Consider the following 25,593-nt stretch of genomic DNA (forward strand, 5'->3'; position numbering starts at 1 on the left):
ACAGCCTCGGGCTGGGAGTCCCCCACCTCCACCAACCCTCCCCCAAACTCCGGCCCGGCGGGGCCGGGGAAAACCCGCGTGCTCTGGCGGGTCGAGGTGGGAGTGGCGATGCTGAGCTGTGGGCGGTGAAGGAGGGCGGGGTCAGGCAGGGAGGCAGGGCGGGCCCGGCGGGGTGGGCGGGCCCGGCGGGGTGGGCGGGGCGGGCGCGGAGCCTGACTCCGGACTCGGAGCAGGACGGCGGGCGGCACTAGAGGGAGCTGCCGCCGCGCCCGCCCCGCCGTGCCGCGCCCGCCGCTCCGAGCGCCGCCTCCTCAGTCCGCGCCGCCGCGATGGCGGAGGACAGCGAGTCTGCGGCCAGCCAGCAGAGCCTGGAGCTGGACGACCAAGACACGTGCGGGATAGACGGGGACAATGAGGAAGAGACTGAGCACGCCAAAGGGTAGGAGGCGGCGCGCGGGCGCCACCGGGAACGACTGGGCGGAAACCTCACGCGCCTCGGGTCGCCGTTCGGGCTTGTTTCCCCGGGGTGTGGGGCCCCTCAGTGGCTCAGCTCCGCGGTAATTTCGCCCAGGCTCGAGACTATTGTGAAGTCCAGGTTGCTGGGCTCGCAGGAGAGAGGAGGCCCGGGGTGGGCGGGGAGGCGGGGACCCCGGGCCAGGGACGGCGACGCGGTTGTCACCTGCCGCGCGTCCCCGCCGGCTGGCCTCGCCCATCCCCGCTGCTGGCTTTGGCCCGGTGGAGGCTGCTCGCTGCCCTTGCCAGCGAGTGACTTTCGGTGGGAACCGAGGAGAAGCGCGACGCCCTTCCCTTTGTGGCGGCGGCGTTCTTGACCGTCCGCGGCGCGTGGGATGAAGTGGTCCTCCCGGTTCCTTGCCAACCTTCCTTGAGTCTTTTCACCCCTCCCCCTCCCCCAACCACCACCAGCCCCAGTGAAGTATTTAGCCGCGAAGCCCATGTGGGGAGTGGAACCGAGGTGTGCCCCTGGCGGTTTCTGGGCTGCTAGCGGCGAACTGCGCAAAGTTCTGCCTCCGCCGCCGGGCAGGGGGCGCCGAAGGGGTCCCGGCCGGGCCGGCTCCTGGGGACACTCAGTTTTGCCACCTTCCAGCGAATCCGCAGAGCTTTGTATAGAGCAGGGCTGACCCCCTGTACCGAGCTCCCATAGACCTGACCGCATCCTGCTTGCAAACCCAGTGTTTGCTCTCCAAAGTCAAATGCACCAAGTGTTTTAATACTTGATCGTGTTTCTTCACCCTTTGCGCTTGCCTTCCTTTCCACCTTCTGACTTGACTTGCGCTTGTGTTGGAGAAAAGATTGCTTCTGGTTAAGGGTGGTATGGAAATTCTTTTAAAGACGCGTGTTCTTTTTTTTTTTTTTAAATAGATATTTGTATCATCCGTTTACCCTGTTGGATTCAAATTATGCGCCCGCACAGAGCAGTTATTGCTGCCCCCTTAGAACTGAGATTTTGTGTGAACCGTGGTGACTGTATAAGTGGGTCAGCCTAAAAACACGATTAGGGAGGCTTGAGTCACAGATGGCTTATTTATTCAATTCATGGAGATATTCTTTAAATGATTGATGATTGAAAGTGTATTTGCATTCTATTTAAAGTCTACTGTAAGATTTATTTAAGAAAGGAACCCTTATTGACCTTTAGTGCGTTAGAAAATATTAAATGACAGATTAAGAAAAAGAAAAGCTGACTACATGTATCTTCCATTGGCAAGCTGCTTTTTTTTTTTTTTTTTAAACAGCGAACACTTCAGTGGCAGCTGCAAGTACTGAATGTTATCATTCAAGTCTAGAAAAATTTTTAAAGAGAGGAAAGGAAATTGTACAGAAATCCGAGCCTGTATTCTCTTTATGCAGTGATAGAAATTTGCCTGTGATAGATAGCTGAATAAAATATGTTTCTGAAACAATAGCTCTGTTTCCAGAAATGGTTCCAGATGTAAGCTGATGGATTACTCGCATAAGTTCAGCTCCTCTTATCTTCCTGGGGAGAACTTGAATACTGTCCCCCCGCCATAATTTCTATATATTCTTCTTTGTTTGATATTCTGGGTTAGGAATTTTATTAGGGTTTCATCACTTACACAGTGCAGAATGTTCATGGTACAGAGAATTACTCATCTGTGTGCCCATTGATCTGGGACTGTTCCCGGACACCTTGCTGGTAGGCTGAGTGAAGTTCCCAGAATAACACCCAAAGGCATCTTGGAGCCCTCTTCAGAGATTTCCAGTTTTGTATCAACATGTTAATTAGGTGTTAGCATGGTTAATCAAAATCTAGAGATGCCCCATGGACTGAAATGTTTTAACCAAAAGCAGGTAATGTGATAATAACTTCTAGTGCAAAAAGATTAATATAATGGATTTATTTTAGTCTTTTAACGTGTAAGAAGATTTGTAAAACTCCAAGTGGCTGCTCTTGTTGGATTGCTTTTTTGGATTTGAATTTAGACAGTATGTGCCAGATTTGGGGAGTGATTGTGTTTGATTTGGCTCCTGCATTGATGATACTGCTCGGTAGAAACCTAGACTTTTCTGTTTTTTTTTTTTTTTTTTAAGTAGTTCAAGTTTGTAAATGTTAAAATTTCAGAGTCCTCTTTTCTATACTTAGACTCTTCATTCTCTACCACTTTAAATACGCAACAAACAATGAGTCTTTAGAGGAATGAGTAGTTTAATGCTTCACCTTTAAAAGACAGATTGTCACTCTGAGGCCAATTGGTGGTGGTCAGTGCACAGAGTGGTAATTTACAGTAGTTTCCTTGTGGCCTGAAAGATTTAATTCATCCCCATCATTCAGGGTAATGTATTTGCTAGTTATTTTAACACATTGAGTTGAAACTATAGCCTCAGATAAAAGAAAAATACCCAGTGAGATTATTATTTTGCATTAAAATCTAAATACTACTGTGTATGCTTTTATTTTCATAGGATTTTATGGACTAAAAAGAGTATTTCATTTTATGGATAATGATGAAACTACATGAATGAAATATGAGATATTTTGTGTTTCATTAAAAAGCAATAGCATAAATATTATAAAATTCTTGAATCTTATTACCTTTATGTCTTATTTTCGTGGAAAATTTGCTCGCTTTTAACTTTTTGGTTCATTCAAGTATAGATGTAGCATATACTATGAAAATTTCGGGCTGGGGATGTGGCTCAAGCGGTAGCACGCTGGCCTGGAATGTGTGCCGCCCGGGTTCGATCCTTAGCACCACAAACAAACAAAGATGTTGTGTCTGCCGAAAACTAAAAAATAAATATTAAAAAAAACTTTTTTCTCTCTCTCTCTCTCTTAAAAAAAAAAAGAAATAGGCTAATAGATGATTACCTAGAAAGATTCTATTACTGGTTTGAAGGTGTGATTTACAATTGGATAAAAATAAGTAGGTCTTAGTGAAGAACTTGAGGGAGCCTGAAAAATTTCAAGCACATTAAAAGTTCTAGGGTAGTCTTGTTTATACTGTTATTTCCTTACAAAAACTTTCTACATAGATCAAAATTAGCTTCAGTCCACCTTCCTATATGAATTATTAGAAATGGGTTCAAGTGACTGAAAATAACTGCTAAAGTTGTCTGGAAGAGGTTACCTGTAGGATGAATTTCATAGGAACTTTTATGGGTTTGAGATTAGGTAGATAATCAAGAATCTTTAATATTTTAACCCTGTGCTTGTTCTTGATGTGTTTATGTCTTCTGTTATTTTTTTTCTGAAGGAATTTGGGAAACGGTTGAGGACTGGGTAAATTGTTGGAGCATTGGCTAAAACTTGCTATCTTCTAGCCACATCCATGTGTATCTTCTCCATTTGTGAACAACATCTGATAGGGGTCAAAATTTCCACCCCACAAGCACAGTCATGTCTAGGGTTGAAATACAGTCACATAGTTGGTCTCCAAATAAAATTGATGTTTAAGTTGATAACAAAACCGGTTGCCAACATTTAACTTTTAGAATGTATATTATATATTCTACACAAATTGATGTTTTTCTTTTTTCCATTCAGAGTTTCTCTCTTAGTATAGTCTGTGGGGAAATACCAACAATATTTATGTAGGGAATAAAAATAAACATGTGTATGTGTTGGCAGATAAGTGACTAAGTCCCTGAGGTAGATGTGATAATGTGATATAATTTTAGTATGTGAGAGTTAAGATTCTTTTTTTTTTTTGGTACCTGGGATTGAACCCAGGGGTACTTAATCACTGAACGACATCCCCAACCCCTTTTTATATATTATTTAGAGACAGGTCTCCTTGAGTTACTTAGGGCCTCACTAAATTGCTAAGGCTGACTTTGAACTCTTGATCCTCTTCAGCCTTCCAAGCTGCTGGGATTACAGGCATGTGCCACCATACCCGGTGAGAGTTAAGACATTTTTAATGATATTTTTTTTTCTCAGAAAAATTAAAGATCTGGTACATGACAAAGATGAAAGCTTTGTAATTCTTATTACACAGAGTATGACCTCTCTTTTACCATCCCCCCAAAAAACTGAAATTACTCTGGGCAGCATATCTAACTTAATTTATTGTTGAGACTGACTATGGAAACTTCCCCTTAGTTACATGGATTCAGTGGGAATGTCCAGAAACATAACTCTCAATAGAGTTTTCTTTTCTTGGGAAATTTACAACATAATTCAAAATTACCCTTTCTGAAATTTGTTCTATTATCAGCTACAAGAATCGAAGTGGAAAGATGTATTAAAAGCCCTTGCCCACGGGACCTCCTCAGTTCAAGAAATAGTTTTAAATGATCAAATATCAGTTTAAACTTGTGTCTGAGATAGAGATATCATCCTTTGGCTCAGAACAGACTTTCTTCCCTGCCCCCATGGTGGCTAAAATACAGAAAATATCTAAGTATATGACATGTACCTTGCCAGCTTTGTTAATTAGCACCAGGATATACTATAAATCTATACTAGTTAAAATCAATTTGTTTTAACAGAACTAAAGTTCTGTTCCAAGTTCAAGAAAGGAGACAGGTTGTTATTCCACTTAAAAATATGTTAATCACTTTTACTTGTTATAAGAGTAAAAATATGCTTATTAAAAAATTCAAACAATAAAGTATACAGTGAATGAAAGTCCTTGGTTTTCCTAGAAATTCCTAGAAATGCCAGTTTAACGGTTTAATTAACTCACAAGTGGGTGTATGTGATTAACATGAATAAAATCATACTTCCATATGTTCCTTCATTACCTTGTATTTTTCACTATTACTGTTGTCTGCTAGAACTTTCTGGAATAATAGAAATATCCAGTTTGGTAGTCATTAACCACCTGGGGCTGTTAACCACTTAAGATGGTGTGACTGAGGAACAGTTTATTTGAAATTAATTTAAATTTAAACACCCCTGTGTGACTGGTGGCTATCATATTAGACAGCTTATATCATATCCTGCCTGTGAATTTTCCATTACACTAAAAATATTTCTTTATTGTCTTTTGCAGGAAATGTTAAATTTTCATTCTTCCTTTTTTTTTTTTTTTAATTCTGGGGCTTATCTTTAACATTTTGAATAAGCATGTATTTAATCCATATTTCCCTATCAGTATCAAAAATTAGCCATATTCTAAAACACTATATAATCTTACAAGACATAAATGTGTAGGAGGTTTTGCTTTCATTTCCTAGGTTTTATTGAAATAACCTGGAATTTTAGTTCCATGTGACTTCTTTAATATCTATTCTTGTGTCCCTAAAAATGTTCTTTTTAACTATTTTGTTAATTTCACATCTGTGTTAAAATCTTTTTGGACTTTCCTGACAGTTTTCCTGTTGTTATCACTTACCACTCTTCCTTATAAAACACATTCTTTCCTTTATTTGCTTTCTAATTTAATTGTTTTTGCTTTTTCTTGTTTTCTTCCTTTTTTCAGTATTGGAGATTGAAGGCAGGATTTCACATGAACCAGGCAAACACTGAACTACATCCCCAGCTCTTCATTTTTTTTTTTTTTTTTTTTTTGAGACAGGGTCTCTCTAAATTGCCCAGGCTGGCCTCAAACTTACCGTCCTCCTGCCGCATCCTCCAAAATCATTGGGATCCTAGGTATGCACCAACACATCCAGCTTAATTTTTTTTTCTTATGTTGGATGTGGCTAGTTCTTACATGTATGAAGGTTCTGTTTCCTGCACATAAAAACCATAGATTAGACGTGCATGTAATTCTATAATAATTGTTCTCCCCTGCATCCTTCCTTTTTTCCTTCCTTCCCTCCCTCCCTCCTTTGACCCTATTTTGCATTGCTGAAAATGGAACCTAGGGCCTTGAAATAGTTAAGTGCTTGACCGCTGAACTACAGTCCCATCCTAACAATGATTTTTCTTTTAAACTCCACACACATTACTTTTCTATTTTCTGGTTTTTAGTGGTACATAGATTGTTTTCTCTGCCAACCTGCTTCTTTCTTATTTAGGTAACCTTATTCTTTTTGTTTGTTTGTTTGCCTTGTTTTCAGTCTAGAAGCTTCTTATGTTTTATCCCTATCCTGTAACCAAGAGGTTTCCATGCTCTTTTTTTTTCTTTTTTTAAAGAGAGAGTGAGAGAAGAGAGGGAGAAAGAGAGAGAATTTTAATATTTATTTTTTAGTTTTCGGCGGACACAACATCTTTGTTTGTATGTGGTGCTGAGGATCGAACCTGGGCCACATGCATGCCAGGCGAGCGCGCTACCGCTTGAGCCTCATCCCCAGCCCTCCATGCTCTTTTACAAACTTCTAGGATCATTGTTCCTTTAGTTAAACAAAATGACCCAAGCTAGTGCATATTTTGGGGGGCTTCTTGGGATTTAAGTTTTCATGGTCCTCAAGCATGTCCAGCCTGACTCCAACTTCCCCCATCACTAGACTTCTAATGGTTTTGGATCCTTTAACTTTTCTTAAGCATTTGACCTCGGGTGCAATGCAGTTGTCTGGCTTTCACTTTACCCCTAGGTCCTCACTAATGGACAGTTATTTACACCTTTTACTGAAGGTATTGTGGGTAATGGGGGAGGGTTGTGATTATAGCATGGGGCCAAAATCAACTTCAAATTCAGTGCCAGACATCATTGCTCACCAAGGGAATTTGTCCATCCACGCCCCTCTGTAGGCCATCATATGTGATTTCCCTCATGTCCTCTTCATCTATCTCTACTTCAAATTCAAGGTCAACCCAAATGTCCTTTCTTTCATGAAGCCAGAGATGATGACCCCTGTCAGAGGTCTGGAGCCCTTAATGAATGTGTCCTTTCCATGGCACCTTCCCACTTGTGTCCCCACCCTGTCTCCCCAGTCATCTGCTCAGGCAGACCCTTGTTCTACTGCCAAGGAAGACATGGCTCCTTGAGATAAGTGGCTTGTTGGAGGCCGCATGGCTGATAAGTGAGTAACACACATAAGCTGTTGCTGAATGTGTGTGGAACATCCACACATTAGCTCAAGAAAAAGGAAATTTTATTTAAACATATAATAGGTGATTTCAAAATAAGGAACAGATAGTCTGTTAGAGACCCAAGGTTTATTTATCTCTAGCCTCTGCTCCCTTCCTCCGTCCCACTCAGCCCTGTCTCCCCTCCTCAGTGCCTTTGCTCCTTTGGCTTGTTGTGCAGGCAGTTTTGCTCTACCACGCACTCCTGCCATGATATGCTGCCTCACCAAAGCAACTGAGCCAGTTAAGGACTGAAATCTCCCTTAGTGTTAGCCAAAATAAACCTTTTCCTTTTTTCTTTATAAGTTAGTTATTTCAAATATTTTGTTATAGTGATGGAAAGTTGATTGATAAAGTGGTCAGCAGTTGTTTTCAGAGTAGGATATGGTGGGCACATGGCTGTGGACCAAATTGTGTGTCTTTTCAGATTTATATGTTGAAGCCTAAATCTCCAGTGTGATGGTATTAAGTCTTGAAGGTGGAGCCCTCATGATGGGTTTAGAGATGTAGAGAACAGAGCTCTTGCCTCTCCACCAGAAAAAGATTTGTCACTAGAACCCATCAGTACTAACACCCTGATCTTGAACTTCTAGCTTCCAATAATATGAGAAACAAATGTCTGTTTTTTAAGCTACTCTGTCATTGGTATTTTCTAATAACAGCCTGAGCTGAATGTGTCTGCAAAGCAAGGACCGGTGTCTACCTGTTTATTCACAGTTCAAGGCCAGCGTCTGCAACTTAATGAGACTGCCTCAAAATTAAAAAAAAAAAGAAAGGACTAGGATTATAGCTCATTAGTAAAGCAACTCTGAATTCAATTCCCAGTATGAAAATAAATAGATAAATATCCTTGCTCCTTGATTAGCTTTGGGACATACAAAAAAGGAAGTAAAAAAATGAAAATTTTGTAGGCAAGGGAATTTAGAAATAGCAATCTAATTTAAAAAGCACATCAAAATTTTAACTTTGCTAATACACATTAATATTATTAAATATAACAAAGGTAGTACAATGTTGAAATGAATCTCAGCCATAAAGGATTTTTTTTTAACTTATCTAATTTTAGTAAGCTGAGAAAGAACCAGAATTGAGAAAAGCCAGATGCTAGTAGATATCAGCTATTCTATCAGAAAAAAACACTTGTGAGCCTGGGTGAAAAAAGCTATTAAAAGTGGGTAACTTTTTACTGATTTGGACTATCATAAAGGATGTATTCTGCCAAGTTTCTCAAGCCTTTTTAAAATTTGATTTTTCTACTTGTTATGTTCATTTCATTTTTAGGAAGAGTTTTTTTTTTTTTTTTTTTTTTTTTTAAGAGGAGAGAGAGAGAGAGAGAGAGAGAGAGAGAGAGAGAGAGAGAGAGAGAAAGAATTTTTAATATTTATTTTCTAGTTCTCGGCAGACACATCTTTGTTGGTATGTGGTGCTGAGGATCGAACCCGGGCCGCACGCATGCCAGGCGAGCGCGCTACTGCTTGAGCCACATCCCCAGCCCTTTAGGAAGAGTTTTGCTGTTGTTGAACAGCTAATGTTCTTAGTCTTTAAGTTACATGTATTGATCTTAAAAAACATTTCTTCTTCTATTCTAATATTGGACTATTTTCAAAGAACGTTGTCACTTCGCAAACTGAACTTCATACTAGAATAGTTTCTGGCCAATGTGTGTTGAATACAATTACATTATTAAACATTATCTTTTATCAGAAATGGTTTTTAGGGCTGTGGCTGTGGCTCAGTGGTGGAGTGCGGCCTAGCATGTTTGGGGCACTGGGTTTGATCCATAGCACTGCATAAAAAACTAAACAAAAAATTAAAAAAAAAGAAATGGGTTTTTATGTGAAGTAGGCACTAAAATGGATTGATAATAGTGGGATTAATGTAGGAGAAGGCTAATGAGATAGGCCATACTTTCCCATTTTTAGAACTTGGTAAGAGTTTAAATGAACCTGCAATTGGAAGCAACCCAGTATATATGAAAAGAGATTGGTTAACAATACAGACTGGAGGCTACTAGATCCTATTCCAGCCAGGCTTGAATCCTGGGCTTGCTATTCAGCCTTGGAGAGCTCGAAGCCCCCGATGACAGCTGGAAGGTTGGCTTTCTGCTTTGGATTGTGGTTACACTTGGGGGAAAAAATGAAGAAATCAATAGTGGAATTCCACAGATGAGCCACTGACAAAACAAAAGTCACATGACTTCTTCAAGCACCTGCATTGCAGTTAAAATCCACTATTGAATTGGATGGTTTCATGATAATCTCGTGATGATGTGATGCAAGATGGAGACAGATTTGTGGCAAGTACAACTGATAATTTGGGTCATCCTTAGCCGTCTTCCCCAGCTGTGGATATGAATTATCTTTCATCAGCAGGGCAATGCAATGCATCTTGGGGTGACCTTCACTGTTTTTAATAAACTGAACCAAAATCTCCTCATGCTTTTTTTCCTCTCTCTCTCTTTTTCTTGTGTACTGGGGATTAAACCTAGGGGTGCTCTGCCACTGAGCAACACCTCCAGGCCTTTTTTATTTTGAGACAGGCTCTAAGTTGCCCAGGCTGGCCCCAAACTTTAACTCCCACCTCAGCTGCATCAGTTGCTAGGATTACAGGTGTGCACCACCATGCCTAGCCCTTGTGTTTTCTCTCTAGTGTAATCCCCTTCCTTCTAGGGAAGTGATGTCCTAACCAGAGCACCAGAGTTGTGCACATGCATATGGTAATTCAAAAAAAAAGTAGCAATTATTTTCATTTTTCTCTGATGGGAATTCAATTTCTCTAATGCTTCTGATTGAAAGATTCATGTTTGCACTACTGCTTTTAATGAAATCTTTATTATATACCTGGTTCCTATATATTGAGCTGTTACTGGCATGTCTGTTATAGTTCAGTGATCTTTTTTTCTAGTTCCAGTCTCTGATGGGTATATATTTTATTTTATTTCTTAAAAATGTTGTAGTTGTAAAACCATTGTGATTCTTAAGGACAGATCAGAAAATACATTAAAATAGAAGATTACTCATCTGTAATCCCACCATTTTCTTTTTATCTTTCTTTCTTTTTTTTTTTTTTCCAATACTGGAGATTGAACTCAGGGTTTCACACATGGTAGGCAAATGCTGTATCACTAAGTTATATCTTTAGCCTTAATCTCACCATTTTTCTTTTTGTTGTTGTTTTCAGTTTTGCTTATTTGGTACTGGGGATTAAACTCAGGGGTGCTTTACCACTAGTTACATCCCAGCCCTTTTTATTGTTTATTTTCAGACAGTGTCTTGTAAGTTGTTTAGGGCCTTGCTAAATTGCTGAGGCTAGCCTTAAACTTGCTATCCTCCTGCCTCAGCCTCCTGAGCTGCTGGAATTATAGGTATACACCACTGTACCTGGCCAATCTTACCATTTTCTATGCAGGTAATTGGAAATCAAGAGGGAGAATATTTGTATCAAACCACTGATGTTTCCTCTTTTGCCCAGTGAGTGGGGAAGAGCTGAGTGATCATTTATCCTGTAAAGTCTAATATTGCTTCTCATCTTTGGAATTCATATTCTGTTTAAATTGAGTATATTTCATGTGACTCTTAAAGTTAATGTATTAATTATGATTGGTTGAGCTGTTGTAGACCCTGTGTTAAGTCAGCTTTTGTTCACTGTGACAAAATACCTGAGAAAAACAACCAAAAGAAGGAAAAAGGGGCTGGGGTTTTAGCTCAGTGGTGGAGTGCTTGCCTATCATGCATGAGGCACTGGGTTCGATCCCTGACACCATATAGAAATGAACAAAGAAAATAGAGGTATTGTGTCCATCTACAACTAAAAAAAATATTTTAAAAAAAAGAAGGAAAGATTTATTTTCTTGATGGTTTCAATCCGGGGTTGTGTGGCTTCATTGCTTTGGGCCCAAGGTTAGACACACCATCAAGGTGGAATGGTGTAGTGGATCAACACCCTGCTTACCTCCCCCTGGTGACTGGGAAGGAAAGAGAGAGAGAGGAAGAGGAAGGGACTGTGGATTAGATATAGTCTCCAAAGGCATGACCCTAAGGGCCTACTCCTTTAGTTAGCTCCCACCTCCAAGAGTTTCTGTTTCTTTCCAGCTGTGACTCATTTAGTAGATTAATCCTTTGAAGAGGATAGAGCCCTAGGATCGAATCACTTTCCTAAGACCCCACCTCTGAACACTTCTGCATTGGGAATTATACTTGAGCTTTGGGGGACATTCCAAATTTAAACTACGACACACCCTAATATGTGATTGCTCAATGCAGTGGATATTTCCTTCTTGTCCATGTAATGGTCTTGAGCATGTGTTCAGGTAATGATGCTTATTTGGTCATTCAGAGACTACATGTCCTTCATTGTGTGCCTCTGCCATCCTTTTAGTATCTTCTCCTACATCTGCACCTAGTTAGTACAAGGGAAAGGAAGAGCATGGCAAAGTCTACCTCAGGGTTTCCATGCCAACAGGAAGCAGCAAACACCAGTTCTTCTCACTTTTCAGTGACTAGAACTTGGTGACCATACCTGACTGCCAGGGAGCTGGGAATTGTCCAGCTGTGAACCCAGAGAGAAAGGAAAATAGATTTTTTGGAATTCTCCTGGACCAAATGTGAAATGTTTCCATGGCTCTGTTACGTTGGCTCTTTCTTTAAGTCCTGTCCGTAGATTCCATGGATATTTCTTGAAAATTTTCTGGTGTGTCTCATTAAATATTTGATGTTTTCACAGCTGAGAGGGAGTGTATTGGTTTTCACTTGAGGTTTGAATATTCCCAGAGATTCTTCTAGACATGCTGAAGTGTCTGTACTTTTTGAGGCAGCAAAATTGAGAACTTTTCTTTATGGATCTTTCATATGAATGTTAGGGGAACAAGTAATTGGAACTTCTCTTCTTGAAGCTCAAGAGACTTTTAAAAGAGTGGCATGATTTCTGCAGCTGAATTTCTTTGACTCTGTAATTGGCCTCAAGCACTGAAGTCTGAATCAGGCTCTTAATATGATTTCAAAGAAGAATCATCTCCTAAGCAAGAGTTTTCCTTTATTGTCCAGAAGCCTGCTCAACCTCTTTCCCACCCAGGCATTTTGATGTCTTTGTTATGCATCTCTCTCTTCAGAGACCTGGATTCTGGTAGGGAACAGACCCCAACCAGGTGGCTGTAGCCAGCTCTGCAACTGCTCATGCCTCACCACCATCCTGCCATATCCAAGGAAGAGTTTCACTTGTTAAATTTTATTTTAAAATTTTTTTAAAATTTATTTTTGGTACTGGAGATTGAACCCAGGGACACTTAACCACTGAGCCATATCCCCAGCCCTTTTAAAAATATTTTATTTAGATATAGGGTCTCACTGAGTTGCTTAGGGTCTCACTATGTTGTTGAGGCTGGCTTTGAACTTGCAATCTTCCTGCCTCAGGCTTCCAAGTTCTGGGATTACAGGTGTGTGCCACCACACCCAGATCACTTGTTAATTTTTAAAAACAGTTTCATTGCAATACACATACCATAGAGTTTATCCATTTAAAGTATATAATTCAGTAGCTTTTAGAATATTTACAGAGTTGTGCAACCATCACCACAATCAATTTATAACATTTCCATCATTCCAGAAAGAAATTCACATCCTTAGCCATCAACCCACTGTCCCTCCAGCTCCCCAGCTCCTGGCAACCCCAAATCTACCTTCCTTGTTTCTATGGATATACCTGTTTGGATGTTTTCTGTAAATCCAATAATACATGGCCTTTTACCTAACTGGCATCGTTCACTTACTGTGTTTTCAAGATTCACCTTGTTATAATATGTATAAACATTCGTTTTTAAATATTGCTAAATAATATTCCATTGCATAGATATACCACATTCCCTTATGCATTCTTCTGGCTATGAACATTTGGTGGAGGAGCCATTAAGAATAAGGCCACTATGTGACACATGCATACCAATGCATACCAGCACAGTCCACAATATCCAAGTTATAGAACCAGACTAGGTGCCCATCAATAAGTGAATGGATAAAGAAGTGTGGTATGTATACACAATGGAGTTCTACTTAGCCATAAAGAAGGATGAAGTTATGTTACTTACTGGTAAATGGATGGAAGTGCAGAACATCATGCTAAGTGAAATAAGACAGACTCAGAAAGTTAAGGGACAGATGTTTTCTCTCATGCAGAAGCTAGAGAGAAAAAGGGAATTAAAAAAGGAGGATCTCATTAAAATAGATCAGAGTAGAAGTGAGGGCACCAAGGGAGAGGGAGGAGGGACCAATAGAATAGAGGAAGAGGATGAGTGGGAAGGAAGAGGGAGGGAAAGAAGAAATACTGGGGATTGCAATGGAGAAAACTATGTTATATGCATTTATGAATACGTCAAAATAAACCCCCCTATTGTGTATAACTATAATGTACTAAAATACAATGAAAAAAAGAAGGCCATTATGAATGTTCATATACAAGTTTACTAAATGGGTACATTTTTACTTTCTCTTTGGGAATACCTGGGAGTGTAATTACTTGGTTGTATTGGGAATCTGTACTTAATATTCTCAGGACCCACAAAGATTGCTTGCCAAAGTAGCTTCACCATTTTACATTCCCACTAGCAGTGTACAAGGGTTCCAGTTTCTGTCTATCCTCACCAAAACTTTTTATTATCTTTTTATTGATTGATTGATTGCTCTGGGGATTAAGCTCAGGCGTGCCTAATCACTGAGCCACATCCTCTGCCCTTTTTTATTTTCTATTTTGAGACAGGGTCTTGCGCTTAGGGCCTTGTTAAGTTGCTGAGGCTGGTATCAAACTTGTGATCTTCCTCCTGCCCCAGCCTCCTGAACTGCTGGAATTAGAGGTATGCACCACCATACCCAGCCCATTACCTTTTTTATTACAGTTATCCTAGTAATGTGACATGGTATCCCTGTCATCTCTTATTCCAAATTCTGGTTTCCTTAAGACTTCTGAGAAATGGAACAATAGCTCTTCCTTATTCAAGGGCTGGAATGTTTGGAGCATGTGTCTGGGAGGTTAGAGGAGAGATGACTCATTTAGTGTCCATTTTTGCAGCTACCTGCCAATTGATTTTAATGTTCAGATGAGAAAGAGAAGGGCAAGGAATCCCTTTTGAACTAGTTAACAAAAAATGAGTACAGTTGCCCCATTATACCAAAATTTAAAAAGTATAATTTTAGCGATACAGTTTTGGTGAGGGAGTTTTGGTGAGTATGGTAATTAACTCCCAAAGTGTAATTAATGGAAGATTTTATTATACAAGTGTTCTAAAAATGATAGAATAGATGATGTAATCTTATTTAAAGAATTTTTGGTGAAATAGTCTGGTGTTTTTATTATCTCTGTATTCACTCCAGCTTCCATGAGTTTAATTTTTCTGCTTTAGAAAAAAATGAATCCACCTAGGACAGAGACTTCTTTCTGGATCATTGAAGGAGGCATTTTGATCCAATTGGATAGGCATCTGTTTCAAAGCATTTGAACCAGTCACAACCTCTCATTCTGTATTCCTCTCTCAGAAAGTTATTCAGGAATTTGGAGCTATTTTAAACTGGGTGTATTATAAGAAAAGCTGCATGGTCCTGGGCTTCTAGTGGTTTCTATGAAAGCTTTAACCAGCAACAATTAAATAATGGGTGAGGGCAGAAGAGGGATAATTCCCTGGATTGTGAAGCCCAGCAATGTCTTTAATGATGTCCGCCTCTCTGTGCACCCAACCCGGGGCCCAGCTCATAGTAATGTTCAGTAAATACTTTAGAGTAGGTTGCAAACACTCTGCCATCACAGTATGGGAAATTGTAGCTTTCTGTGGTGTTTCACTGCCTGGCAATGTATGATTAACCCACCTCAAGAGTCAGAATCATTTATTCATTCAGTTATTCATTCAACAGGGATTTATTTGTTACTACTATTGACCTGTGTTAGGCATTAGAGACCTAAGGTATGCAGGTGTGAAATAGATTTCTTATGTAACATACACGTGACTGCATAAGTCACGCAATAACAGGATAGCAAATTCATCATTTATAAGGTGGCAACCTTGGGAACATGAAGGAAAGCCTAAAATATTCTTGGTCTCAAATCAGAGACTATACAAAGTTGTATGTATCCATAGCTGACTTCTAGCTCCACTACCTGGCTGTGATATGTTTGTTTAAGCCCGATTGCTAGTCAGATATTTATGGGCATCCTTAGTCACCAGATGATTTTAAATATAAACATCATGATAGTACAGATTTAATTCTACTGATGAAAGTAAATGCTCATTTTGGGGTGAGAATGCAGTACTATTTTTAGACCACTAGGGCACCACTTGACAAAGTCTTAATGTATCTTCAAAAATGAGCACTGCTTTCTAATTTTGGATTAGGAACAGGGAAATATGAATCTATAGCTTATACACTTGTGCCTTAAACAGTTTCTCTCACTACTGAACATACATTTCATATTTTGATTTTACGGAGGAATGAATTACCCATTTTAGATTTAAAAATTTACTACTTTAACACATGAATAACTGGTGGGAAGGGAGTCCCTTTATAACCTAGATATTGGGCACTAAGGCTATCACTCTATCAGTTGGGGTCCTCCTGGTTATGAAGTGGTAAAAACCACCTCACAGTTCTGCTTCTTTCTCATGCTTCCTGGGGGTGGGCAGGTGCATGTGTGTATGTTATTAGAGTGGTAGGTGTCTTGGCTGAAGGAGATGCCATCAGTCAGTGCTCATTTTGATTTAAGGCTGCAAGACTTGGCAGGGAAACCCGAGAGGTCAAGAGAAAGCATAATGGCTCTGAAATGCTTTGGCCCAGGGGGAAGGCATCAGCACTCCTCATAGGCCCTTGGCCTGTGGATTGAACCCAGGGATGCTTAAATACTGAGCCACATCCCCAGCCCTTTTTTATATTTTAGTTAGAGACAGAGTCTTGCTGAGTTGCTTGGGGCCTCATTAAGTTGCTGAGGCTAGCTTTGAACTCATGATCCTCCTGCCTCAGCCCCTCGAGTTGCTAGGATTACAGGTGTGCACCACCATGGCCGTCTTTAATGGGATTTTCTTGTATTTATAATATACTTTTGGAAAGCAGGGATGTGGTATATAGCAGGCACATTTTATTCCAAATGGGTTGGAAAGCTAACTTTTTCTCAAAAATAATTAAAATAATAGAAAAAAAAGGCAGATAAGGATATTTACACTATTTGGAATAAGAGACACCTTTGTAAGCAAGATTTAAAAACCAAGAAGCCACAAGGGGAAAAATTTTCAATATTAGATTACATAAAAAATTTTAAAAAGATACCATAAATAAGGCTTAAAGCTAAAAAACAAATGAGCAAAATATTTGTGATCTAAATAACAGACCCAAACTAGGTGATGTGATCCAAGCATAAAATCATGTTGCTCTTGTAGGACTGTGGTGGGGTTTAAACGAGATTAAGTGCCCAAAGTAGATACTTACTGTAGGTGCTATTGATACTTTAAAGAATGCCTACAAATCATTTTTAAAAGACAACTAATACAAAGGGGATATAACCAAACAACTTTATGAAACAATGTAAATGGCCAATAAATATATAAGAAGATGTATGACCACACTCCTGACTAAAAAAACAAATTAAGTGTGCAGTGAGATCTGTGAGATGTTTTCCACTCTAGTAAGTCCCCCCTTTGCAGTGAGAAGGAGTGACACTAGTGCAGGGCTGGCGCAGGTGGATGGACACTGTTTGATTTCCTGTTGCTAGGGTATACTTTATTTAGTACACTATTTAGGAAAGAGTCTGAATTGTACAATAAAACCGAAATCGCTTTCACCTAGCCTTTCCACCTTCGGACATACCAGCTTGAATGCAGAAAAATGTTAAGTACCTGAATTTTTTTTTTTTTTTTTTGCAGCAGCCTTTTTAACCTAGGAATGGCTCAATAAAATGTGTTCTATCTCCACAGTGGAGTGTGCCAACTGCTGAAGAGAAATGAGGTAGCTCAGAGTGTCCTGATGTGGAAAGAACTCTAAGATACTTGTAAAGTGGAAGCGGGAGGATGCATGTTTCAAAATGTTATGTTTGGGGCTATGATTGAAGCTCAGTGGTAGAGTGCTTGCCTACCATGTGTGAGGCACTGGGTTCAATCCTCAGCACCACATAAAAATAAAATAAAGGCATTGTGTTCACCTACAACTAAAAAATTGTTTTTTTTTTTTTTTTTTTTTTTTTAATGTTTAAGATTAAATTTTTGCCCAGTAGCTTAGGAGGTTGAATCAGGAGGATTGCGGGTTCAAAGTCAGCCTCAGCAATGGTGAGGAACTAAGCAACTCAGTGAGTCCCTGTCTCTAAAAATACAAAATAGTTCTAGGGATGTGGGTCAGTGGTTGAGTGCTCCTGGGTTCAAACCCTAGTATCTCCCCTGCAAAAAAAGATTGAATTTTTATTTAAAAATTATTCATAGTGAGAGGCTGGGGTCGTGGCTTGGTGGTAGGGTGCTTGCCTAGCACCCTGAGGCACTGGGTTTGATCCTCAACACCACATAAAAAAATAAATAAATAAAAATGAAAAGTTTAAAAAAATTATTCATAGTAAAAACAAGGAACATGCTTAGAGAAGTAAGACAATTTTTGAAACATGCATACCAGAAACACTATTGATTGCCTTTGACTATTATAAGATGCTAATACATATTAATAACATTTGAGTCTTATATGATGAATATATATGATAGTTAAATAAAAATTCAGAAAGAAATAAGCAGGGATAGATAAAGTAGATCGATTTACAATAAAATAAGTTTTCAACTTTCCCTACTTGGGGTGGGCAATAATGTAATAATAATTGCTGATGCTAAATTTTAATTTATGTTTCAGGTATTTGGTGGCTGAGTAAGAAGTCCAAATAAATAGAAAATTTAAATCTCCTTGTGTCTTTTTTTCTATTTGCTCTTTTAGAAGACAACACATAAGATGACAAGGGTTCTTATTGGAAGTGTTTCACCAGTTAATGTTTTTGTCAGTTGAGTTTTTTGTTACCCCTCCTAGTAAAAATCTTTATCAGGATAAATGTACTCACCTAAAGAAAAAGTTTCTTTCATTTCTGTTGCTGTAAGATGAGTACTTTGGTGGGCTAGGGTTATAGCTCTGGATCTATCATGTGCAAGGTCTGAGATTTGATTCCTAGCACTGCAGGAGGGGGAAAAAAAAAGATTGGTGTTTTGTTGTCCCCAAGAGATGTTTATAATGGTATTTTTCACATGTATCTCTCCCTTAAAAGACTGAGTAAGAAGTAGATTAATAGTGCAGTGATAACCATGAAAGCTATTTGATTTTAGTTATAAAATGTGGTTTATATCTACAGCTTTCCTGCTTTAGGTGACTTCTAAGCACCTAAAGGATGATATCATGGACTAATATTTTTCTGCATTGACATCTTAATTTGACTACCTTTCACATCCCACTTACACCCTAACAGTTATTTTCTAGTGTGTGTCCTGTGTGTTTTTCTAAGTGACTAATTTTATGCAACTTGATTTTATATAATGACTTCTTTCTTTGGTTTGTTTTACCCTTCTGGCATTTCTTACAGAAGTCCTGCAGGGGATTTGGGAGCCAAAAAGAAAAAAAAGAAACAGAAGAGGAAAAAGGAGAAGCCTAATTCTGGAGGCACCAAGTCCGACTCTGCATCTGATTCCCAGGAGATTAAAATTCAGCCGCCTTCAAAAGTGAGAGCCTGTTTTCTTCTCACCTCTGTGGTTCCTCGTGCAGATGACAGTGTGTTTGTGCAGTGTAGAGCCCTGCCAGACCAGATGCTCTGTAGTTAGCGTTTTGCTGTGACTGTGTTTGAATGGCATAGTAGCTGGGAGGAATTTACAGCCTCCCTGAAACCAACTGTGACACTGACCTTAGAGGTATTTCTGTGCTTTTGTGTGTGTGTGTGTGTGTGTGTGTGTGTGTGTGTGTACCTTCCCTTTCTCAGTGCATTAGTATTTAGATTGTAGTTGTAGAAGAAAGTCTCAGTGTGAGCTTGCAAGGTTTTTTGAAATTACACTTAATAATTTGATTATTTTAGTTCAGAAGATATTCACATTTTAATTTTTCTGGGTGTCTGTCTAATTACCTGCCTAGCACAACACCATCTGGCATCAGATTTCAGCGGGAACAGCCATGGGTAAGTCTTATGTTGACTTTGAATCAGAACAGTGTCAGTGACCATTTCTCATTCTGTTGTCAAGGGCAGGGAACATCTCCTCACATTCTCCCTGAAGAAGCACCCATTTTAGACTAAACCAGAAGTTGTCCAGCTGGGCCCCCTGTTGGTAGACTGCTGGCATAGCAGAGGGTTGGTTGTGCAGTATAAGTGTATGGTGGTGCAAATGGTGGCCACCCTGTCTGTGGAGCCAGCCTGCCTCAGGCTGGCTAAGAACACAGCCCGTGTATGGAGGGCTCCCAGGAAGCCCAGAGCCCTCTTGATTCAGAACACCCTGAGCCCAAAGGAACAGAATTAGAAGTATAATGAAATCAAGATGATTTTGATGGTTGTAGCTCCAAATAGATTTTCCAAGGTGGTGTGTGCTGTCATGGCAATGACCATGGGCTTGGCCCTGGCTCCATTACACCTTAAGACTATTTCCTTCTCCCCAACTCACAGGCTGTCATGAGGTTAAAATGAGGTATTTTTATTAAAAAGTTTGTATTACAAAGCACTGCATATGTAGCAGGTATTACCATTATGCAGGTTTTTTTGTGTTTAATTTTTTTCTTATACAGAGGTTACATTCTGTCATACAAAATGAATCTTGTAGGTAGTTTGTTGTTGCTTTTGTTGTTGTTATTATTACCTGCTTTACACAAAACCAGGAATCACTGAGAAGGAAAATTACTTGCCCCAGTTTTGCCCTGACTGTGACTTTGTGGGGAGAGAAGAAAGTGGAGTCTTCCTCCCTAGCTTTTCAACTTGCTTCTCAGGTAATAAATACTCTGTCCACTATCCATAAGTTCCCAGGTAACTCATTGGAGAATACCACAGTGAGCTTGCAAAATGTTTCTCCCATTTCTAAATGTTGCTTTGTCAGATAAACGCAGCGTCACTTACCTGCAGTTGTGGCATCTCCTTTTGCTTCTACCATCCCATCAGCTTCCACCCATCCCACCACCCTAGTGAATCTGAGCCCTTCGCTCACCTTGATCACTGATGCAAAACTGGAGCCAAACAAGGCAGGAGGAACTGTAAGCATTGTCTAGTAGAGAGTTTCTGTTCATTTTTAAATTAGGTGCAAGTCAGCAGTGTTGTAATGTGGATTTTCCTCTGTTGTATTTTTTTCAAAAACTGGAGCTTTTCCCTCTTAAGCTCATGCCAGCTCTAGAAAACATTGTAATTTACAGTGGACTACATTTAGGGAATATTCTCTCTCTTTCTTTGTTCCCTCCCTCCCTTCCTCCCTCCTTTCATTCTTCCTTCCTTCCTTCGGTGGTGGGGATTGAACTGGGGCCTTGTGCATGCCAAGCAGGTGCTCTATGCTAGAGCTACATCTCCAGCCCCTTCTTATAGACATTTTAGTGGAGGACTTGGACATTTTCCCCAAGACATTAAATTTAGCAAATAATAGGTAAAGATATCATTGATGCTTAGTATTCCATATGGAGCAAATGTAGAAGAAAAGAGGAATACCCGCCTTTCACATAAGAGTTTAATAGTGGGCACTAATATGGAACTAATATATATTCTCATCTTTCTTCCAAAGTTGTGCTTTTATGGAAGGTGAATGGGTGGGGTTAGAATTTGTCACAGAGCTGGAAGTATAGCTCAGTGGTAGAGCACTTGCTTAGCATGTGCTAGGCCCTGGAAAGAAAACAATTAAAAAAAAAAAGGAATTTATCATAGCTGAGTTGTCCTTATTGATTTGAAACTTGTGCTTTACTTAAATCTACTTTCAGAGAACATTTAAATAGGTATGGGTTGCAGCTCTGTGGTAGAATACTTGCCTAGCATGGGTTTGATTCTCAGTACCACAAAGAAAAAACAAAAGAGAAAGCATTTTAATAGTGAACGTCAAGATGTTAATATTTTACAAATGGTCATTTCATTTAATGGGTTCTGGTTAACCTGATGATGCTAACTAGGTAGGATATAAATCACTGTGAGACCTTCCTCATAGAGTTGGGATTACCATTAGCTCCTTTCGAACAAAGGTGCCAATTCATGTTTGTTGCAAAGTAATTTGCTTTTTGATGCATTAATTAGTGTTAAAAGACTTGATTACCGGGAAAGAAAAATTATCAAGACAAATTCAGTGTAGACCTTGTCAATATATTTTTGTAAGCCTGGTCTCTACTTTGCCTTTTTAAGCTAAGTTTAAATGAATGTTCAAACATTGTTAGTCAAAATGTGCTGTGATCTCAATTCCCATTGAAGTCTTAGTCTCTTAATAGATTGTGTTGTTGGGGTTCAACTGGATGTAGATTTTGTTTACCTAGAAATCAATTACTTATAATGTTGGAAAATCAAAAGAGACTCAAGCAAAGGGAATAATCCCAAAATACAATAAATTAGAATAGGAAAAATACTTTGGTAAATTTCTTTGTGTCATTAAGATGGCCCTTATGATTTAGATCTCAATCAATATGTAAGATGAACAGCTTACAAAAATCATGGCGATCCTGGGTTATGTCATTAGACTTCTGAGTGGAGGTGCTAAACTTGCCTCCAGTTAGACTTTAGGACTTTGTTTTCTGGATCATTTTAGTATCAGCAACCCTAAGGAACCAGTGAATAAAGCAGCCACAGGATAGTCTCTGTGTAATGAAACCTGTTTTGTGCTGTGTTAAATGGATAAGCTTCCCAGGTTAAAACAATTTGCTCCAGACCACAGATTTCAAAGTCGAGCAGGAGTCCAAAGGTACTGTTTATAAACCCCTGAGGGTCAATCTCACTTTTTCTTTGTGTCCATACAACAAAACTGAAGGCTCTGAAATTTCTTCTAACTACTTCAGAATTGCAGTGAAGAATATTCCTTGAGTAGTATCAGGATTTTGAAACTTTTCAGTTTGCTTATTGAGAAAAAGTCCCTGATTTCCACATTTAGTCCTATACATTGCCCTCTCATTAACACATCATTTGAGGAATTACAAAAAGAGCTGGAGAATCCCCAGGAGATGACAGGAATACTGCCTTTAAGAAGGGAGCTTTAGAATTTAAAGGAATTGTACATTTTACAGACTGAGAATATGTTTTACTAAAAAGGAGGCTAATTTTAAACACTTGAGTGTGTGTGGGGGGCAGGTGGTAAGTCCTGAGGACTGGAGTTGCTTTTGGAGCTGCTGGCCTTCTGTTAACAGGCTTGTCTCCAGAGGACTAGGTGAGGGGCTAGGAGAGGAGCTACGTGTGGTCCAGGAGGAAGGGACGTGGTGAAGGGTTTCTTTCTTAATCATATCCTTCCCAGCTTAGCACCAATTTCAGATTTCTTTTTCTTTTCTTTTTTATTTTTTTAATTTAATGATCTTGTCTGCCTAGTTTCTGTTCTGGAAGTTATTACTCCGTCCCCCCCATTGCTGCTGCAGAGCATTAAACCTGACAGTGGCTTGTGGCTGCCTGGCTGCTGTATGACAGTAATGCATGCACTGCATGTCACTCCTTTTGGTTTTTCCTCCCAGAGGAACAGTGGTGGGACCATTGCAGGTGGGTGGGAACCTGAAACAAAGGATGCTTCCATTTACTTTAGATTTTCCAAACTGCCAGAGTCCCATTCGAACTACAGAACTGTTGTTTCCTGTAACAAAATACATTGCTTATATCGTGATCCTGGAGCCGCAGCCTCCAGCAGACTTTGAGGAGGTTGGGCAGTGTTTAGGGATGCCAGTCTCCATGGCAGATAATCGTGCATCTGCCCCAGGTTTAAGAGCAGTGGCAGCTTCCTCATACTTTGTGTCTCTGTGTCTTTGCTCTTCTAGAATCCCACCATCCCCATGCAGAAGCTACAGGACATCCAGAGAGCAATGGAGCTACTCTCCGCATGCCAGGGCCCTGCCAGGAACATTGACGAGGCTGCAAAACGCAGATACCAGTTTTGGGATACGCAGCCAGTACCTAAACTAAGTATGCTCTTCTACTGCCCACCCTTCCCCCAAAACAAGGGTTGATTAACAGGAATCAAAAATATGAAATAGATTTTACTTCATTTATATCATTTGCTCCATACCATAAATTTAAAGTTTACATAGAAGTAATATTTGTCTTTTTAAAATATAAATTTTAGGTAGTGACATTGGTTTTCAATTACAGTGATTTTATCTGACTTGTATCCCTATTACAATATCCAATTTCCCTGAACTTGAAATATGATACCAAATTATATATAACATTATACATATAATGGTGTGTGATTCTCCTGTCACCTTTATTCTACTCAGTCATGGAGTTGTTTTCTGTAAATATAAACTTTTAGCATTTTCACTCCTCAGTTATTCTGTAAGATGTCAAAGGTTTTCCCTATAACATCTTATTGAAATGTATAGTTTTATACCATTTAATGATAAGATTCTGAACACTCATCAGGGGCATTACTACTAATTCAGTAGCATCCTAGTGTCACATGGGAATTACAGCATGTAATGAATGTGAAGATCTCATACTTTGGTATACTAAGAAACTACCATGGGGCCTCATCCCCTGATGCTTCCCTGTTCTATTAGATTTCAATTAGACTTTTACCAGTTAAGTAATCATAAACATAATTTAACTGTTCCTCTTTCCCTTTATGGAAAAAAGATGATGTTTATAAATGCCATAAAAATGTTAAAAAATACACAATGTAAATCTCCTACTTTGTATTATGTATATGAAAGTAATTGTCCTCCAACTATTTCTACACTGTGAGTTCAGGTTCTAAATCGATATCATATAAAGAATTGCCAGCCAGAACTCTAAATAGCTCAGCTATGTACAAAATAGTCCATTTTCTCAAACATAAATCAAGAAGCAATTCTTTCCTATGCCTTCAAATATTCGTTTTCAAAATTTTGAAAGCTGCCACGCCTCTCCCACCCACTCTTACCCAACAGGTTAAAAGGCCACGACCTTCTGAGTGGTAAAGAAAGAAGGGCTGGGATGTAGCTCAGTGACAGAGCACTTGCCTGGCATGCATGAGGTCTTGGGTTCAACCTTCCAAATTGCAAAAACAGAAGAGAAAAATATAGGCATGGTGGCACATGCCTATAATCCCAGCTACTTGGGAGGCTAAGATGGGAGGATTACAAATTTGAAGCCAGCCTGAGCAAGTTAGTAAGACCCTGTCTCAAAATGAAAAACTGAAAGGGTTGTGGAAATAGCTCAGTGGTAGAACACCCACGGGCTCTATCCCTGGTACAAAAATTAAGAAGAATAAGAAGAAGGAAATGATCTTTGCTTGCCTTTTTTCTTTCAGATTCTAGAAATGTGTTTATTAATGGAGGGAGGTTCTTTAAAATGAATTTACAGGATTCTTAATTGCATTCAGTTGAATGAACCTTGGTTAAGGGCTCTAGGTCTACTGGCTTGAATGTACTGGGTTAAGCTGAATGCTACTCACCAAGCCACTCTCCCATCCTAAAGAGAAGAAAGCCACTTAAAGCTAGCCACCTGACCCCAGGCCACCTTTTTTGGGAAGATAATCTAGGGGCTCATCTTATTGTTACCATCTGGGGGTGCTGGGTTCATTGTCTCTGTTCAGCAAAGAACTGAAGAACAGGACACAGAGGTAGCAAGCAAGCAGCAGGTTTATTGCAAAAGTGACAGAGATAGTGACAAAAGTGACAGAAACTTCTCTGGAGAGAAGGAGCCCCAGAGTTGGGAATCCAGTAGGGGAGTTTTGGCTCATTTTTTTTTTATGGTCTCTGGAATTTCCTCCTTCCTTATTTCCTCCGCTGTCCAAGCTCTCCTCACTATTATTCATTTGTGCCCTGTCTGTCCATGTGTCTGTTTTGTTTTTCTATTGGGTCCCCTCTTGTGTCCATGAACACTTTTCATCAGCCAGGAAGTTGACCTCATCAGAAGACCCTCTCCATGCTCCTTTGTTCTGGCCCTGCCCCTGACCTCCTCACTTGCCATCCTACCCGTCTAAGCCCTTCTATATTTCCCTCACTATTTTGCCCCTTGGCCAAATCCTTGCACAGTTCTTCAGTTCCTAGAACTCTTTGTGCTCA

At 39.7% G+C, this 25,593-nt stretch overlaps 1 protein-coding gene across 5 annotated transcripts in view; it reads left to right on the forward strand.

The window, feature by feature from the left end:
• The first annotated feature begins 302 nt into the window (after window positions 1–302).
• LOC144256885 (glycylpeptide N-tetradecanoyltransferase 2) overlaps window positions 303–25,593 on the forward strand; it is a 43,505-nt gene continuing 18,214 nt past the window's right edge. The window contains exons 1-6 of one of the 5 annotated variants that reach the window (XM_077802649.1): window positions 303–439; window positions 6,003–6,079; window positions 19,004–19,139; window positions 19,543–19,585; window positions 20,275–20,382; window positions 23,365–23,509. In XM_077802649.1, coding sequence (XP_077658775.1) covers window positions 330–439; window positions 6,003–6,079; window positions 19,004–19,139; window positions 19,543–19,585; window positions 20,275–20,382; window positions 23,365–23,509 — 619 coding nt within the window. In that variant the 5' untranslated portion in view covers window positions 303–329. Of the gene's footprint in view, window positions 440–6,002; window positions 6,080–19,003; window positions 19,140–19,542; window positions 19,586–20,274; window positions 20,383–20,551; window positions 20,644–23,364; window positions 23,510–25,593 lie in introns of all 5 variants that reach the window. The other 4 variants (XM_077802651.1, XM_077802650.1, XM_077802653.1 and 1 more) reach the window with 4 other exon arrangements.

The sequence above is a fragment of the Urocitellus parryii genome, chromosome 9 (assembly GCF_045843805.1).
Source record: "Urocitellus parryii isolate mUroPar1 chromosome 9, mUroPar1.hap1, whole genome shotgun sequence".
In the NCBI taxonomy this organism is placed as follows: domain Eukaryota; kingdom Metazoa; phylum Chordata; class Mammalia; order Rodentia; family Sciuridae; genus Urocitellus; species Urocitellus parryii.